This window comes from Prionailurus bengalensis, chromosome B1, assembly GCF_016509475.1.
Source record: "Prionailurus bengalensis isolate Pbe53 chromosome B1, Fcat_Pben_1.1_paternal_pri, whole genome shotgun sequence".
Classification (NCBI taxonomy): Eukaryota; Metazoa; Chordata; class Mammalia; order Carnivora; family Felidae; genus Prionailurus; species Prionailurus bengalensis.
Genome location: NC_057344.1, coordinates 59,436,696 through 59,456,557, shown reverse-complemented (window position 1 = coordinate 59,456,557; position 19,862 = coordinate 59,436,696). Strand labels below are relative to the sequence as shown.

At 38.0% G+C, this 19,862-nt stretch overlaps 1 protein-coding gene across 2 annotated transcripts in view; it reads right to left on the bottom strand.

Annotated features, from left to right (window-relative positions):
* The window catches only part of SH3RF1 (SH3 domain containing ring finger 1), a 180,518-nt gene that overhangs the window by 63,629 nt on the left and 97,027 nt on the right, over positions 1-19,862 (bottom strand). For both annotated transcript variants that reach the window (XM_043565841.1, XM_043565848.1), the window contains exons 2-3: positions 3,722-3,997; positions 2,562-2,657 (exon numbers count right to left, since the gene is read on the bottom strand). In XM_043565841.1, the coding sequence (XP_043421776.1) occupies positions 2,562-2,657; positions 3,722-3,997 (372 nt within the window). The remainder of the gene's footprint in view (positions 1-2,561; positions 2,658-3,721; positions 3,998-19,862) is intronic.

Sequence of the window (19,862 nt, the reverse complement as noted above, 5' to 3'; positions counted from 1 at the left end):
CTAGGAGTTGAGGGGGAGTTCCAGCTTTTGCTGAGATCAAAGATGTCACTCTGGGACTCAGAATTCAATTGTGAACTCATTTCTCTCATTACATGTGGTGGTGAGATTCTTTTATTTGATCATACTATACTCTGGCATATTCTGGATTACAGACTAATCTGAGCTCCAAACCACTATGCATAAAACACAGCATGCCAGACCCTTCAAAATATGTTATACATGTGATCCTCCCAGAACTTCTTGGGGGGTAACAGTTTTTGGAGCACTGTGGAAAAAGCAAAATCACTTAACAACCATGGAGACTTAAATGTATATTTATAAAAGATAAGAAAATTATTTACAAATGGATTTTTATAACACAGCCTGTTTTTATACTGGGGACAGTCTGGACCCTGAAGTGGTTTACAGAGCAAGAGAAAGGCCATTATTCAGGAAAAAGGCTCTGTTTTTGATTCCTTATAACTGGCTTTACCCCATCTAAGATTGTCTTGTAAGACAGTCTATACTTTATTTAAATAGTTGAATTTTGGTAAGTTCCTATTGAAATCTGCCTCCCCTCAATTCCCCTAAAGGCTAAACCAGGTGTTACTAATCCCCAGATGCTCTGCTCCTACCAGAGACTTCAATCTGATGGCCTGACATCAAAGAAATGTTCATAGTCTCTTAGAGATAGATGATTTGTTTACCGTGTCTCAAATGGCAAAATTCTGGTTCAAATGAGAAAAATACTCATTTGAAAGAAAGGAGGCAGAAGAAAGAAAAAACCTTCCATTGGGTAGATGTTTATCTTTCCAACTTAAGTTAGAATAAATAATTCTAATGACCCGAGTGACTCACAGTGACTCTGGATTTGCCGGGGGTGGATCTTTTACGCCTATCTGCACAATTCTACACCTGCTCAGTAACAAAAGTATAGCAATCCTTTTTCATGCATCACAAACCAAGTATTGGCATGTAATATTGATAATACCTAACAAGTAAAGACAGGCTTTCATTACTAATCTTGTGCTTACCCATGCTTTTCAGTGTAACTATTCAAATACTTGGAAATGCTTATAATTTTCCATGACCCACAGCTAGAATATATATAAATAATGTACAGAAAGGATTGCCTGAGATGTAAGAATTTTTTTCCTGTTGTTTACTTTCAAAGGAGAAAAAAAAATTCAATAAATAGGAACGTTTGAAGGCTATGGATAAAATTCAAGGCTCATACATGGTTTGAATTATTTTTCCATGGGTATACAGTAGTCAAACTGATTTTTAATGAAATCTTTGGCAATCTTACTGTCTATGGGAAAAAGTGAGTGCTAACTACAATGACACAATTTGTCATTTTAGTTTTCAAAATCATGCCAAAACAAACGCCTCAGATAAAAAGATGAGAAAATAAGTGCTGGTGGTTTTTCCTTCTCATATGCTTCAGATACATGCTTTGATATCTTAAGCAACAGAATTACTTTCAGTTCCCCCAAACAATCGGTGTTCTCTCTTACTTTTTGGCTATTGCACATTCCAGTCTTCCTGCATGGATGTTCTTCCTGCCATAAAAATGTTCTTCTTCCATTCCTCTTGGTTAACCCTTATTTATCCATCACACAGATACGCGCTAAGAACTCCCATCTTCCAGAATCCTTCTGTGACCTCAGCTAACCCTTTATGGTTGTTTGGGCTGTGTCTCATTCTTTAAAAATGCCTTCAATTTTCAGCAAGAAATTCTTATAACTAAAGGACATGAATGCTTATGATACATGATGTAGGCCTCTTGTAAACTGTCACATCCTATTTCATTTTTAATTTGTGCTATTCTTTAAAATAATAGAACCGTGTTACTTTATAGATACTGTCTATAAAGATTTCACGGAGTCAGGCTGGCCGTAACCTTTCTGGGTAAAGCTGATTAAAAAGGGAGAAGGGACTAAGGTGTTGCTGGGATGACATGGGGGAAGATTCATTCACTTACTTCATGCTTATTAGAGGCCTACTCTGCAAATCACCATTCTGGTTCTGATGACGTGGCAGATAAGGAAAGAAATAGGTACACAGATACACTCACTTCCCACCTCACTCAGAACGTTATCAACCAAAGCTGGCAAACAGAATAGAACACCTGCAAACAATATAGGTACTGACAGGAAGCATACAGTAACATTTAACAAGACACAGGAATGCTTTTGGCAGGGGGATAAGGTAAAGAGTTTCAAACATTTCATAGTCTTCAGTAACTGTAGGTGGATGGAGGAATTCTTCCTAATCCATCCAGTGATCTGGAACAGGGCATTCCTGATGTTTTGTGTTGTGAAGACGATGATTTCTTCTCCTTCCCCATTTCCTCCTTCTCCTTCTAGGTTTTTGTCTTTCTTTTTTTACCCCAGTTTTACTGTGATATAATTGACGTATAATACTGTATTCCTTTAAGGTATACGCACAACCTAAGAATTTGCTGTGTGTACATATTGCAAAATGACTGTTAAGGACTTCGTAATACCCAAATTGCATAATTAAGATTTGTTTACTAAGCTGAATACTAACATGTTTGAATTTTCTACAGATTAACTTACCTCAACATATGAAATTGGAAATATTCCTATTTTGTCTGCCAGCATTCCTTCAGCCCAGTTTTCATCCACTCTGCGGATCACAGTCAGAACATCATCCTGAAGAAACAGCAAACATTAGTCTCTTTGATCCCATTAAGTTCATCACTTAATTTCCCTTTTCAATAAAGGGGCTCAAGTTTCAAGAGTAAATGAATCAAAATGCCATGACCTATCTTTAGTACATGAATCCAATGTTGCCACAAACTAAGTGGCCACTACAACCTGTTGGTTCTTTCAGACCGTTGTAAAACTATAAACTCCTTCTATACAGCGGTTGGCTGCTCATTATGTTAAGATCCACAAATTACAACCTTAAATGCTACTCACCCCAGCCTCTTGAACTTCCATTTTAGACTGGCTTTCAGGCTCTTCTCACATTCTCTCTGATAATACACCAAATACCCACCTTTAAATGCATATCCTACTGCTTTTCTTTATAAAAAACACTATTGTGTTTATCTACTCAAAATGTTAAAGGATTTTATCAATTCAGTGGATATACTCCTGTGTGCTTTCAGCAAAGAAATTTATGTATAAAATAAGGAAGTAATGATGTTTCATTTTGTTATTCATAATTCAGTAAGCTAAAATCCCTGAGTGGCACACATACCGTATAAAGTGGCTTAGAATTAAATTTAGGCTATAAATATGAAAATGATACCACACAGACTATCAAACAAAATTATCTTTCATATAAGAATGGTCTAGTTTTAGGGGCGCCTGGGTGGCTCAGCCGGTTGAGCATCCTACTTCAGCTCAGGTCATGATCTCACAGTGTGTGAGTTCGAGCCCCGCGTCGGGCTCTGTGCCGACAGCTCGGAGCCTGGAGCCTGGAGCTGGCTTGGCATTCTGTGTCTCCCTCTCTCTCTGCCCCTCCCCCACTCATGCTTCCTCTCTCTCTCTCTCTCTCTCTCTCTCTGACAGAAATAAATAAACATTAAAAAAAAATTAAAAAAAAAAGAATGGTCTAGTTTTTTGTGACTTTAAGAAAACTGCTTCCAGGTATTTTTAAAAGCACAGGTATTTTTAAAAACTATTTTATCTTTTTGTGAAAGGAAATATAAGCCATATTCCTGTATATCTGGGTCCACAGAAAGAGTTGGCAAACATTCTAAATTTACCTTTGCAAACGGGAGGCAATCTTTGTCTGCTTCCTTGTCTTTCACTTCAAAGTCATAAAGTGCTTTGCACTGAGGTGGGGGCTGAGGTAACGGCTTGATGATCTGCACAAAATTGGTGGGAAAAAAGCCATGGATCCCGTTGACTTCCCCATGGTACCAATTTTCATCCACTTGTCGCCGCAAAATGATGATGTCACCTTTGCTGAATTTAAGGTCTCCAGGCTCTTTCCCTTCGTAGTTGTATAACGCTTTGGCACAAGGTAACTGAGGTATACCCTTAGGGAAAGAGATGAGTTTTAATTAAAGAATGATCCAAAAGCGTCTAAAAATTTAACTGTATTATTATTTTTAGTCAAGGTCAACCCAACACAGAGTGCAGGTCTCTGGAGTTTAGCAGATGGGAAAATGAAACACTTCCTGGAGGAAGTGACACATAAGCCAAGTCTTCAAGGATACATAGGAGTTAGCCAGGCAAAGCTGGAGTAAAAGATAAAAGTAAGGCATTCTCACCAGAGGGCACAGCTCCAGCAAAGACATGGAGCACACTATGCAGAGGGACTGAGTTTTATAAAGAATGCAGGAATTATGGAATATAAAGTGTAGGAGAAGTAGACAGAAGCTAACTCATGGAAGATCTTGAATGACATGTAAAAGAGGTTCAATCGCTGTGTCCTTCAGGCAAAGACAAGCCCTCACAGGTTTGAAATACAGATGGCCATGGTAAGAAGCATGTGTCAGTCAGGCAGATGAGGCTGGCATGAGAGTGGAAAATGGACAGGAAGTGGGCAGGCGGACAGATAGCTATGTGTTAAGCACAAGCTTTAACTAGTTGAATTTTTTCTTTTTTTACAGCTTAATCTTTGTAATGAATAGGAAGAAGCATTACTCACAGTACTGCCCTCTCCCTGTGCTCCTCCATCTCCCCGCTCCCCAAAAAAGTGGATCACAGTTTAATACTCTTGAGGCAACAGAACTTCATAATACACTTTTTAAAAATTACTTTGGTTTCTGGTCAGAGAGTTAGAGTCTGGCTTGCTTCTAAGCCAAATTTCTTTTGTTAAATATTTTTGTTTGGCTTAAGAGGAATAGCCAATTCTTGGCTCTCAAAATGCTATTGGCAGTCATCTTGTGTTGGCTTGATCCATGTGATGTGTTTGGTTAATGAGAGCTGCTCTAGAGGCCAATATCCTGAGAAGACAGGAGCTGAGCCTTCCAGAAGTTCTGAAACCCTCATGTGCCCTCTGACTTTTGGACCCTGACCTAAGATCCTGCCTATGAAGGCATGACTTCTGTTATCTGACCGTGACCTAATCTCATAAACAATTCTGCTGTGCCCCTTGGTTTCTGCAGAAGGAAAATGCCCATCAGGAACTCTGGAGCCTCACAATCCTGTGAACTTTAGTCATATTCCCCTTCAGTGTCGAATGCTAAGGAAGGACTCTAATTTTTGTCTACTCTCACAGAGATGCCTCACTGCATTCTCTACTTTATTGTATATTTATTGAAGTCTGGTTATCAAAAAATAACAATATTTCCCAAGGCAGGCTTGAGGAAATAATAGTAAATAAACATAGAAATGAATATTATTATGAAACAGTGCAAGAGTGATGGAGTCAAAGACAGAGAACTGACAAGTCCTGTAATAAACCAACTCTTGGAACACAGCTGTATGGGACCACGATAAGGCAGTTTTACGTAAGGGTTGGTAACATAAACTCCAGAGCCAGAATGTCTACGTTTGAATCCCAGCTCAGCCACTTACTAGCTGTGTGCCTCAATTTCTTCATTTGGGTTGCTGTGAGGATTTGGTGAGTTAATGTATGTAAACCGCTACAAAAGACCCAGCAGTTAGTAACTGCTGTCGCACCCATGAACTATTATCATCATTGTCACTGCCCAGTATGAAAAGCCTTGTTCACCAGTGAAACACAGCACCTGAAAATTTATTTGTCTCTATGCAGCTGGATGCTATTCCTTTTTGGACGAATTCACATAGCAATTACATTTTTAATACATATTCACTGTATAGCAATGCAAAGAATGTTCCTCCAAGGAAGTGCTGGAATCTTGAAATGTGCGTTTCTGAAGCACACATTTGTTTTCTAAGTGGAATCCATTCATCTTCTGGTTGAACAGAAGAAATTACAAATTCACTGACATGCACGGTTTAATAGGGGATGGCATTTTAGATGTGGCTGTAGTTCATCTTGACAGGGCTAATGTAAGGCATTGGAAGCCTGCATGAATTAATTGAAAATCCTATTACAAACTCGGTGACAAATAACTCTATTCACCATTATGGCCTGTTCTCTCAATTTTTTCCCCACCTCAATTAGCTCTGTTTGGCCTACTCTGTCCAAATCCATGCCAGCCAAATCCATGCACCAAGATACAGATTTAGCACTCTTAGAAACCATTCTGAATTGCTTCTTGAAGAGATCTGTAAAATTCCCCCAAAAACCACAGCGTGGTTCTTTTGTGATATGCTCACGTGGAAACTGAAGGAATTTATTTCTTCACAGATCACTTCCACACACCAGTGGCCCAATGGACTTATTAACTTTTCCACCAAAGCAAATCTATTAAGTACCCCTAAAATCATCACACATACTTAATACAATGAATGGTAAGGATAAAACTCATGATAACAGTGATATCCATTATGGTTAGCCTAGTTACATCCCTGTGACTGCAACCTAAAATTCATTAATTCACACTGTTTTGCTAAATCTTGACTGCTAAGGCTATTTCAGTGATCAATAACCACAGAAAAAAGAATCATAAAGCTTACGGCAATCTAATCCACAAGCAGATATTTGCGCATCTGGCTGTGTTTTTCTTTGGTGTTCTTTTTCAATTAAATTCTAAGAGGCTAAAAAGCCAGTTTGTGTCAAGTTTCTCAAAAGAAGGTTTCCCACATTAAATAAAATGAATTCTACTCTGATTTCAAATCAAGCAAAGTTCAGTGATCTTTAAAAGACTTATTCCCACACAGACTGCAGATGATTAAGGATAAATGGTTACACGACTTGGAAGGGCAATAAAAGAATGAATTTTCCTTTTACAACATCTGAAGGATAAAGTCAAAACAATTGGTTTGATAGCCTCAGACTACTCTTGTGGGTAAAATACGTCCGGGGCCCACGGAGGCACTGCCTTCTCATTCATCTCCTTTGAAAGGTCTGGGAGTCATGTCATCACCCAGGCCCTTTGCCCCCCGTGCCTTCGGCAGGCTTTCCAAACTGCTGCCTTTCTTCTGTATCCTCTCATCAGGCCAAGGCCCCCGAGGATCTGTAGAGCTTACATTTCACTTGGCTACACATGAAAGGGAGGCTTAAAAGGAGAGAAAGCCAGAGAGAAACGGACTCTGCAGTCTAACCTTGAGTTTGCAGCTGTCATTCATGCTGCCAGCTTTATCAAAAACCTTGGCAATTTAGACAGGTGAGCTATTATAACAATTCTTAATCTGGAATACATTTCAATAAACAGTGACTATTTTGGTCATATAGAAAAGAATAAATATGACAGTGGGCTAGTTTTACTCTTAAAATAATTTTTGTTTCTACATTATGTATACAGATATTTTACATGACATTAAAATCCTTATGAGACCCACATACAAATATTTTTGATGAAATACTCTACACTCCATTTTTGTATCATCAAGTGTATTCCAATATATCTAGCAAAGCAGTACTTGATGATGTAGCTGAGATTCTAATGGGTAAATAAAACATTCACTGCCAATTTATTTTATAGACTCTAAATGCCAATGCCCAGATATACATGCAAGACAGCCTCTTTAAATTCAAATTCCCTCATGCATTTCTTACTGCTCCATAAAGTAAAAAAGATTCAATGACCTACTAAAAAGAATATCTGGAAGATACTCTTGCCATAGGAACAGCACCATGGTGTATATAATTTAAGAATTTAGTTAAATCTAAATGGGCATGAACTATGGCTGATTTCAACTTGACTTTCAAAAACTTTCCAGAAAGAACTGAAGCATAAAGAAATTACAGTAATAGAAAGTACTACGTACAGAGTAACAAGTAGCAAAACAGTTCAGGAAAGGATTTTTTTAAATGTCCTTTGGAGGGGCGCCTGGGTGGCGCAGTCGGTTAAGCGTCCGACTTCAGCCAGGTCACGATCTCGTGGTCCGTGAGTTCGAGCCCCGCGTCAGTCTCTGGGCTGATGGCTCGGAGCCTGGAGCCTGTTTCCGATTCTGTGTCTCCCTCTCTCTCTGCCCCTCCCCCGTTCATGCTCTGTCTCTCTCTGTCCCCCCAAAAATAAATAAACGTTGAAAAAAAAATTTTTTAAAAATAAAAAAATAAAAATAAATGTCCTTTGGACAGCAAAATACATGTTGGCTTTTCCCTACAAAGTGAAAATCTATCGGAATATACCAATAGTATTTCGCAAAAATATTCTTCAATAGTTAAAAAAGTCTTACGTACTGATATCAAGATGTCCAGGTTGGATTATTATTCAAATATTATTTGACCATCCCTTGAAATGTTTCAACCTCAATATAACAAACATCCAAAATAAGTATTACAAGTTACTTTTCCAAAGCAGTATTAGAAAGGACTAAGAGTCCCATAATTCCATAATAATCCATTTCTTTTTTTTTTAATTTTTTAAATGTTTATTTTTGAGAGAGAGACAAGGTGTGAGTGGGGGAAGGGCAGAGAGAGAGGGAGACACAGAATCTGAAGCAGGCTCCAGGCTCTGAGGTGTCAGCAGAGCGTGATGTGGGGCTCGAACCCACAGACCGCAAGATCATGACCTGAGCCGAAGTCGGACGCTCAACTGACTGAGCCACCCAGGCACCCTACGTTTCTTTTCTTTTTAATGTTTATTTACTTTCTGAGAGAGAGAGAGAGAGAGAGAGAGAGAGAGAGAGAGAGATCCTAAGCAGGCTCCATGCTGACAGCAGAGAGCCCGATGTGGGGCTTGAACTCACAAACCACGAAATCATGACCTCAGCTGAAATCATACACTTAACTGACTGAGCCACCCAGGCACTCCCATAATAGTCCATTTCTTATTTGTTCTTTCCTTTAATAATATTTATCTCTGGACAGCAGTGTGCTGAGACATTTTCTCTGATGATCACTCTTAAGCTACCATCTGCTATCCACCCCACGTTTGTCACATAAAATTTTCTCATCAGACTAATCATATCTACCAGCACTTTGAGGATGGCAGTTGTGAATAGACAGAAATGAAGAAAAACATGTTTTCTTCATTCACATTTATTCGTTTTTTGGTCCTTATTTTACTATTTCACTGCCATCTTTTCTTGCATGCTCATTTTCTTCAGCATTCTCCTTAAGCAGACTCTTTCCAGGTTGCCTATCTTTCTCCTCCACTCCAGACATGGTGCCTCAAGAAAGTGGGCTGAAGCTGGCTTTGCACTGCTTTAGTGCCCTGTGCAGTCAGCTCCTGCTCACACTGCATACACTCTATCCACTCCTCACCCTCAGCTTCTACAACCCAACCCATAAGCCCTAAGGGAGTTTCTATCCCAACCTATGACTAAATAGCAATCAGCCAGTTATTGCTTTCAACCTCGTTGTTTTAGTGATATTAACGGCTTAGGGAAAGGGTGGAGAGAGTGAAAAAAACAAAAAACAAAAAAACCCAAGGTTAAAAGGACAGGAGACAAAGTAGCAGATTTCTCACCAATTTCCCTGGACAGTATTCTCACTGCTATTTAATCAAATGATAATACATAGTCATTTATTCGGTCAATACTTAATCAAATACTTAACCAAATGCAAATACAGAATGAAGTAAGTTGAGGTTATAAGATTATGTTCAGGGGCACCTGGGTGGCTCAGATCATGATCTCACAGTTGGTCAGTTTGAGCTCAGAGCCTGCTGGGAATTCCCTCCCTCTCTCTCTGCCCCTACCCCACTTGCATGCACCACACTCTCTCTCTCAAAATAAATACAGTTAAAAAAAAAAAAAAAAGATTATGTTCAATCATCCAGAAAGAGAACAAAGAGCAGAATTTTCCAAACTTAAGAAAAAAATTATATGAGACTCTTACATTTTTTTCTAGGAACTGCAGTATAGAGAATAGATAAATACATCTGTGTAGGGTAGAATCGGAGCCTGATGTGGGCCTTGATCTCACAACCATGAGTTTATGACCTGAACCAAAACCAAGAGTTGGAATGCTTAACTGACTGAGCAGGCACCAGACATCAATCAGAAAGGGGGGCTTCACCAGAATGAGTCCGTGCTGACACACTGTGAAAAATAATTTCTATTGTTTATAAGCTAACCAGTCTGTGGTATTAGAGCAGCCCAAATGGACTAAGATACTCCTTCACCAAAATTCAAGAGCAGCCCTTCTCTCCATCTTCCTACATTGAGAGTCCCCAGCACATATCTTGATACAGCTGCAGTTGATAATTACATGCTTTTATTTCACTTCTATTTTTATTTTCTCTAGCATGACTACTTCTGTTGCTTGGAATCAGATGTAAATAAGGCTAAGATCAGAGACTGATTCCGGTGCAGGTCAGCAGGACAGACTCTGTTTTCCAGATGTAGTGGCCATTGCCTCCTTGGGGAAGATTCTCCCAAGCCTGCCTCACCCAAATCTGGAGAAAGTGCTTCTCTTATGCTCGCTCACCCAGCATGTCTTACGCATACTGTTACCATGGCTTTCATCTTACTCAGTTTACAGCCTGTTTCCCCTACCGGACTGTAACCTCCTGCAGATTGGGACTATGTGTTATCCATCTTTATATCATGAGCACTTACCTCAGTGTCTGTGAATAAATTCCTGCTGGAAAAATAAACAAAAAAAAAAGAATTTATCTAGGTGGCTGAGGTCTATGACGTGGAGGACTAAGTGTAAAAATACCATATCCAAAGGAAAAACAAAAGACAATTCTGTGGACAGTCGGGCTCATTGGCTTTAAATGTATTGCACAGTATATGTACGCACATATTTCTGTGCCTCTGATACTCCTCATGAATGACAGATCGTGAACCCATCTTTTTGAAACTGTCTTCAGTGCCTTCTATGGAACACAGTATATGGTGGGCACTTGACACTGAGACACAGGAGGAGCAGGAATACGGAGGAAAGAATTTCATTCCTCATTCCAAACCTGTAGCACATGAAAGTGCCAGAGAAAAACAGGGAAATGTGAGCTAATCTGCTAACTGGTGTCTACTTCAATGTGCTCTGGAAACAAGACTAAAAACATGATCTGTTCTGGAAATGGGCAGTTCAGTTTGTACTAAGCAAACTGCTGGCATTTGAAAAATGTAAAGCAAATTACATAGCAAACCATACAAACAAATATTTTCCTTTTAAACTCCTCTGGTGGTTATGAGGAAATAGTCACGTAGATGATATATAGCTTTTTTTCTTGGCTGGCCTTTAAAAGGGAGTATCCATCTGACAGACAAATCATTAAAGAAAACAAATCTTATTGAATTTCTCTAAGGGAAGATAGCTATTGAGAATGCAGTCACGGAAATAAAATGCAGGAAATTTATGTCACTCATTGCCCTGAATATTAGTTTTCTGTTTCATCACATGTTTAATAATTACAATAGTATTTTGCAAAGGGGAGGAAAAGTTATTGGGAAAATTTTCTGCAGTAACTTGAGCTATGATCTTGGGGACTCATGGCAGGATGAGGGATGTTTCCTGGTAAAAGGTCAAGTTTCTGTCTATTTGAAAAACAGCTTGATTCCTGGCAAGGAATCTGCCCCTGCCCTTTCCTAAACCTCCCACCTGCCCATGGGGGCGTGGGACTAGATGGAAAAGAACGACTGTGTATGAGGAACTCTGCGTGGTTTTTGCCTAATCCTTACAGAAACCCAGAAGGGTAAGGAGAGTCAAAAATACAAAGGAAGAGGGGTGTGTGGGAGCAGGTTTTCATATTAAATAGGAAGGTCAGGTAAGGCCTCAATCTAATTCAACTGCCTCGTTTTAGACTTTTTTTGGTCCAGTGTTTTCATTAATATCCCAGAGAGATATGCTCGTGTAATTTAGACATGACATTATATGTGAAAGAAAAGTTCAGAGTTTCAGACTTAAAACACCACTGGAATGAACCCACATGTATATGGGCAATTAGACAATAGTGCCAAGGCAATTCAATTTAAGAAAACAAAGTCTTTTCAACAGATGGTTCTGGGATAATTAGAAGCCCATATGGGGAAAAATGAGTCTTAACTCCTACCTCACATCATATACAAAAATTAATTTGAGATGAATCCCCAAAACAAACGTAAAAGTTAAAACTGTTTTTTAGAAGAAAACACAGGAGATTATCTTAGGGATTAGGTGGGTCAAAAACAAAAACAAAACCCAAAACCCTAACTAACCATAAAAATGTATAAACTGTAGTTCATCGAAATTGAAAAATTCTGTTCATCAAAATGCAATTAAGAAAATAAAAATGCAAGCCACACAAAGAGGAAAATATTTGCAATACATATATCTGACAAAGGATTTGAATCCAGAAATACAAAGAACTTCTACAAATCAACAACAAACAGTGCAATTTAAAAACAGACAAGATTTCGGGCACCTGGGTGGCTTAGTTGGTTAAGTGTCTGACTCTTGGTTTTGGCTCAGGTCATGATCTCATAGTTTGTGGGGTTGAGTCCCACGTCAAGCTCTGTGAAGACAACATGGAGCCTACTTGGAATTCTCTCTCTCTCTCTCTCTCTCTCTCTCTCTCTCTGCCCTTCCCCACTCTCTCAAAATAAATAAATACATTATAAAAAAAACCAGAAAGATTTGAAGATATAATTCAAGAAGGAAGTTATTATATAGTCATGTAAAGGTACTCGGCATCATTAGTCACCAGGGAAATGCAAAATAAAAATATAATGAGATATGCTTTCACAACCATTAAAATGATTAAAATTAAAAAGACTGACAACAGAAAATGTTGTGAAAGATACAAAGCAAACAGAACTCAGATATGTTGCTAGTGGGGGTCTAGAATGGTTCAACCGCTTTGGAAAAACGTTTGAGAATTTCTTGTAAAATTATTCATACACTTACTCTATGACCTAACATTCTAATCCCAGGTATTAACTGAGAAATGAAGACATATGATCATACAAAGACTTGTCACAGAAATGCTTACTGCAGCACTATTCATAACACAAGTCCATGAACAAGAGACTAGACAAAAAATGGAATCCTTAGTTATATATAAAAAAAGAATCACTAATACACGTGAGTGAAAAAAATCAAAATTGATACTATACAATCACACTTCTTTGACTTCAAGAATAGGCGAAAACAATCTACTGTAATAGAAATCAGAATAGTAGTTGTCTATCAGAGGTGGAGTTATTTGGCCTGATGAAAATTTCTGAGATTAGAGACAGAGTCTATATTTTGAATAGGATGTTGATTATCCAGGTATACAAATGTGTTAAAATGTATTAGATCGTACCCTTTTAAAAAAAGTTTTATTTACTTAAATAATCTCTATACCTGATGTGGCTGAACTCACAATCCCAAGATTAAGAGTTGTGCACCTGTCTGACTGAGCCAGCCAGGCACACCTAGATTGTACCCTTAAGAACTGTAATTCACATATGTAAATTTTATCTTAATATTAAAATATATAAAAAATAAACCAGTAGCAGCACTTAGAAAAAAAATGAGAAATAACCACATATGCCAAATATGTGACTCTATATGCACATGGAAGAAAAGATACAAAAGCATCACAATGAATAACAACTTACGCTGGCAATCAAGAGAATGGCAAACCTGGCAAAACAAGAAATCTGAAGTCCAGAGGTATGGAGATTAGTGCCTAGAAAGACGGCTACTTTTTGAAAAGGAAATCCATCACCAATGTGCAGAGTATACATAGTATATAGGGTCTCTACTATAATCAGACCCTACACTTAGCACTAGTCAGCCTCTCACTAGATGTCCGGGTTAACATTCTGAATTCCACAAGCAAAAAACAGAGAACTGCAGTGTGTTCAGTGGGGAGAGGAACAGATGATAAAAGTGTTGGAAAATATTATGATGGAGAAGCTGCAGAAACTTGAGATGTATCAGTGGGGCAGTATTAAAGTGAATATTCAAATATAGTGAAAAGGTCTTACACAGGGAAAGTTAAGTCGGCTTCATATTCACTGAAGAAAAAATAAAGGCTTAAACTGATACATGCATTATTTAAGTTGGATAAAAGAATTTCCTGACAGTGAGGGTTGTTAAATATTGCAACGGATTATGGTATCTGTTTCACTGGAGACTTTTAAAAATAGGACAGCCTCACAAGTTTGGTTCTGCCCAAAGGCAAAGGAACAAAGATTATGACACGTGATCTCTAGCAATGCTGTGATTTCTTTGGCAATCAGACCATTTGAAAGAATAATTTTATTCTTTTTTTTTTTTTAATTTTTTTTTCAACGTTTATTTATTTTTGGGACAGAGAGAGACAGAACATGAACAGGGGAGGGGCAGAGAGAGAGGGAGACACAGAATCGGAAACAGGCTCCAGGCTCTGAGCCATCAGCCCAGAGCCCGACGCGGGGCTCGAACTCACGGACCGCGAGATCGTGACCTGGCTGAAGTCGGACGTTTAACCGACTGCGCCACCCAGGCGCCCCAGAATAATTTTATTCTTGATGATTTTGTGATTTGTTTCTTTTTTAGGAGTAGAATCCCAAGAAGTGCTAAGGTATGGGAGAGTGAGCTGTGAGGGGACATTTAGAAAGAAAACAAAGTGACAGTATGAATCAGCTTGTAGAAATCAAATTATGCCAGCCTTACTACTCCAAAGTCTATCACAACCTGTTAAAATATTATCAGCAAAAGTAGAGGCAAGCTGAGCTGTGGTCAGGCACACCAAGTTGTCTTTTACCTCATTATTTTTATTTATATCAAAAAGTAATATGTAATATGTGTGTATTTCTGTTACGATTCTCCAAAGGAGTGTTCTGCCAGTTAATTAATATGAAGTTTACATAGTGAAGATTGAGTAATTACTACAGGATAATATTCTCTTACTTTGAAACAAATCCATTACCAGGATATAAAACCAATCCTGTGAAACCCATAGGGTAGAATCAAGATCTTTAAAACATAATTAAGTCTTCATTGAAAAAAAAAATCTATCTATATGCATATGCTTTAGAAGTCTGGCTTTCAAAAAATTTTTAAAGTATGAATTGAATGTAGAGACAATCTTATAGTTCTTTCAACAAAGCTCTTTTACCTTTGATTAAGTCTGTTGTAAAATGATACTATAAAAATACCTGTAAATATTCTATGACACTTAAATGAGTGTTATTAGAATACACGAATTGCTTTTACTATCTACTTTCTTTATTATATGACTGCACAAGACATGCTACTATAAAGAAAAAAATTTGCAATGAATAATTTTACCAATAGATAATTATTTTAAAATAAGTAGTTTATTGAAGTTCCCCTTTAAAAAAAAAAAGGTATTCCAATTGAAGTATATCGATCACTAAAAATATGAAATAAAGGACAGAAACTTAAGGGGGAAATATTTAGTAATTAATCCAACAATGACTCTATTTTCCCAGAAATAATTCAACAGTAAGATATTAATTACAGGTATTTTCAACCAAAATGAACCATCATATAAAAATGATGTGTTGTGGGGCTCCTAGGTGGCTCAGTCAGTTAAGCATCCAACTTTGGCTCAGGTCATGATTTCATGGTTCGTGGGTTCGAGTCCCGCATCAGGCTCTGTGCTGACAGCTCAGAGCCTGGATCCTGCTTTGGATTCTGTGTCTTCCCCCTCTCTCCGCCCCCCACCTCAAAAAAAAATAAACATTAAAAAAAAATTTTTTTAATGATGTGTCGTTTTTTACATTTCTAGGTGATTAAATATATAGCAAAGAATATAAAAATTAAGTGCAGAGTCCACATGTGTGCATCTGAGACTACTTTCATTAAGCATTTAATACATATTGCACAAAGAAGATAAAAGATCATTCTAGCTATATTTGTAGTAATAGAAATTTGAGATAATTAGAAATTGATCATCTGAAATAGCCACTGGCAAATTAAGTTACGGTTTTAAAATATCTATTAATATAAAATACTACATTGGTATGTTTTTAAAAATTGTTTAAATGTTTTTTTGGGTAAAGCAACTAGTTTTTCATGGGCACCAGGCTGTGACTGACTTGAGGGCAGGCTCTGGATCTCATTCATCTTTGTATCCTGACAGCACAATACAAGGCACAGAATCAATCTGTTAGAGGACTGCTTTCTGGCTGCCTCTTCATTTCACCCTAAAGAAACCTGCCAGATTCATCTTCTTAAAATACAGCTTTTACCAAATCATCTGTCTGATTGGGCTTTTTCTAATTCCATTTCTAGCAAATTTAGCTCAAATCCTTCTCTCTGGCACTTAAGATGCCCACAGTCTGACCCCGAACTGTTCTCTCAAATACTTCACACTCCTCTCCAACAAGTATCCAATATTCTAACCAAACTAGATTCCCTCTAGTTCTCCTAATATGGTCCTTCTCCCCCCCCCCCCCCACCTCTGGGTCTTTTCTCTGTTATTTGTTCCACCCTAAGAGCCCTCTTCCCCAGACTACATGTCCACTTGTCAGAAGTCCATCCAGCCTTTAAGACACAATTTAAACATCATATTTTCTAAGACCCTTATTCTCCAACACAGATATATATTCTCCTTTTGAACCTCAGAAGGTTTTGTTTGCAGTTCTCTGTTGGCTTTATTATACCTTTTATTACATATATTTGAGTACTTTAATAACGCTACCAGACTAAAAACACTTTGACGGCAGGGATGGTCTCTCATCCTTTCTTGAAATCACTTGCAGAGTCTAATAACATATCTTACATATAGTAAACATATTTTACTGAAATGAACTCGATCAGTGTCTCCCTCTAGGCAATTCTTCTTCCCACCAACTACACAATTCTAAGAAAGAGAAGGAAGCTTCAACTCCTATCTTGTACCTTCTATTCACTTCTCTAAGGAATTCTGCTTAGGAAATTAGTAGAGTGACCCACATGGAACTGCCTGTATGTACCAATCAAGCAGAAGGGCAGGGCACTGACGTGGGTGTCTGCTTGTATTTTTGTTATTTTATCTGACCTAAGCAAGGAAATAAAAGAAAGAGACTTACATCAAGGCAGAATTTAGCAGTGGTGGGCTAAACACATGCATTTAATTGCTTGAGTGACCTCCGTTCCTAAGGTCATAGTGAAATAACAAAAAGTATTTAAAAAAAAAAATAAAACCACAGCAGTTCTAGAAAATAGGGAAAACAACCATTAGCATACCAGAAAATTCTAGGAATTTCTAGAATGAAAGGAGGTGGAATCAAAAAAATCTCAATCAGTGGTGGGATTAAAAAATATAGGGCCAAAGACCAAGGTCATAACCATCATCATGAAGTCAAGTAATTATCCCAAAACACAGGGAAAAAAGGTAAGAGATGAAAAATAATTTAAAAAAATTAAGATATATTAAAGATAGCTCTAAAAAAGTCTAATATCAATCTAAAGTGAGACTCATAAAGAAAAAACACAATAAGGGGGAGGAGAATCATGAACGAAATTACAATAATGAAAGAAAAGTTTCATGAACTACAGACACCCAAGATCTGAGCTATAACAATCTCATTAAGAACCAAGCAGGGTTAATAAGGGAAAAAAATATATCCATATTCAGACATATTTCATTATACTGCAAAATTCCAAAGATAAGGAAAAAATTCTGAAAGATTTAGGGCAGAAGAGTTTACCATAATGGAACTAGAATCTGACTTCCTGGCAGCAACAGTGGATTAAAAGAGAATGTCTTTGAATTTCTAAGGGAACATGATTTAGAAAAATATAGTCAACTAAACTGTTAAATGTGTGGACAAAATTAAGATATTAATGAATATATAAAATCTCAGAAAGTTTATCCCCCATGCATAAAATAAATAAAAAATAAGTCAAATCAAATTTTAAAAAAAGTTCCAGGAGGTATCTCCCATCCTACATCCCCAAACCCATAGAAAACTCCTAGAGAGAGGATATGTGATACAAGAAACATGTATGACTAAATATGATCTAGAAGACATGAAGAAAATGGGAAAGAAATTTAAGGAGAATCCATTGGACTTAAAAGCTGGATTCATCCCACTTGCAGTGAGGCAGGATCTGGTGATACAGGTTATGTTTCCTTTTTAATCAACCCAACCACACTACAGTGAATGTTTATATAATCACAATACCACAAATGGTGTTTTTAAGGGGTCTTGATTTATAGAATCAATCTCCAGGGGCACCTGGGAGGCGCAGTCTGTTGAGTATCCGACTCTTGACTTCAGCTCAGGTTATGATCCCAAAGTCATAGGATCGAGGCCTGCTTCAGGTTCTGCAGTGAGTAGGGAGCCTGCTTGAGATTCTCGCCTCTTTCTGTCTCCAAAATAAAAATTAAAAAATTAAAAAAAAAAAAAAAGACATAGATCGTGTTCACAATCATGCTCCCTACTTCTGTAAGACCTGGTGATTCAACTAATCAATGTGATTTCACCTTGAGAGTTTGTATCTAGGAGCTGGTGATCCTGATATGCCATAGATCATGGGGCCTGGAGAGTTAAGCATGTTAGCTTTGGAGAAAATAAAAGCATAACACCTACTCTCAGTTCAAAAGGGGTTAGTTTACTTAACTTGTGAAATACACGAAAGTCACTTGACATGTCATCTTCAAAAATACCTATTTCTCATGCAAACTTAAGAGGTCAACGTATAATCCTAACTAACAGTTATCTCATCATTTACAAGCTGCTTTTAAAGGCAGAGGGGTAGCAAGTTGGTAGTATATGAATTCTTAGAACCATAGTTGAAAAACTTAATCACAGACAAGATTTTGAAATGTTTAAAATAAAGCCATTTCTCTCTTTGTCACGAAGTCTTTTAGAAATATATGGAGTGCCTGGGTGGCTCAGTTGGTTAAGTGTCCAACTTCGGCTCAGGTCATGATCTCACAGTGAGTTTGAGCCCCACGTTGGGCTCTGTGTTGACAGCTCAGAATCTAGAGCCTGCTTCAGATTCTGTGTCTCCCTCTCTCTCTGCCTCTCCCCTGTTCATGCTCCATCTCTCTCTCTCTCTCTCTCTCTCTCTCTCTCTCTCTCTCTCTCTCAAAATAAATAAATATTTTTAAAAAAATGTTTAAAGATATATAAGGGCAGTTTCCACCACCAACACCTTTAAGGATACAGCATTATACTTCCATTTTAATTTTCCCTGAGGGAGGGAAGTGAACCGGTGACTGGATTCATACTTAGTGCAAGGCCTATCCTGGTTACACAATAAAAACAGGTGCTTTTCAAACTTTATTTATTTCAAGCTTATGAGTCATTGGGTGTTCCCACTGCAAGCAATTCTGATTCAGTAGTTCTGGGTAGGGCTAGAGAGTCTGCATTTCTAACAGTTCCCAGGTGACAGCAATGGTGATGCTGCTGGTCCAGGAGCCATACTTTGAGCAGCATGGGAATCAGGGATCAGTCACCTTCCGTATTTCTTTGCTCATTCTTCTTCCTCGGTTGCCCCAGGGTTCAATCTTGTGACAGTTTCTCTTTTCTAGGTTCACTCCCAAGCTGATTTCATCTATTCCCTTCTTTTAAAGCCATTTATGCCAGCTATTACCAACCCTGGCTGCATATTAGGATCAACTCGGGAGTTTTTCTTCTTCTTTTAAAGTTATGTAAGGCCCCACCCCAAACCAATTAAATAAAAATTTCTAGGGTTGGGTCAGAAGTATAGGTTTTTAAAAAGCTCCTTAATGGTTCTATAAAAGGCTAAGACCTGTTCTCTACGCACTGATGTCTCCCAGACCTGATATCAGCTACAACTTTTCCCCCGAACTCAAGTGTCTACTGCACATCTCCTGTTGAATGTATAATAGTTGACTTGTCTAAAATAGACCTCTTGACTTCCACCTGCCCTCACCAAAACCTGATCCTCTACCACCTTTTCCCATCTTGGTAAATGGCCCCATCATTCATGTAGCTGCTCTGGCCCAAAGACTGAGCTTCACCATGATGCCTCTGTTGCCATTCTTTCTAATCTTATATCCAATTCATCAGCAATCCTCCTGGATCTACCTTCAA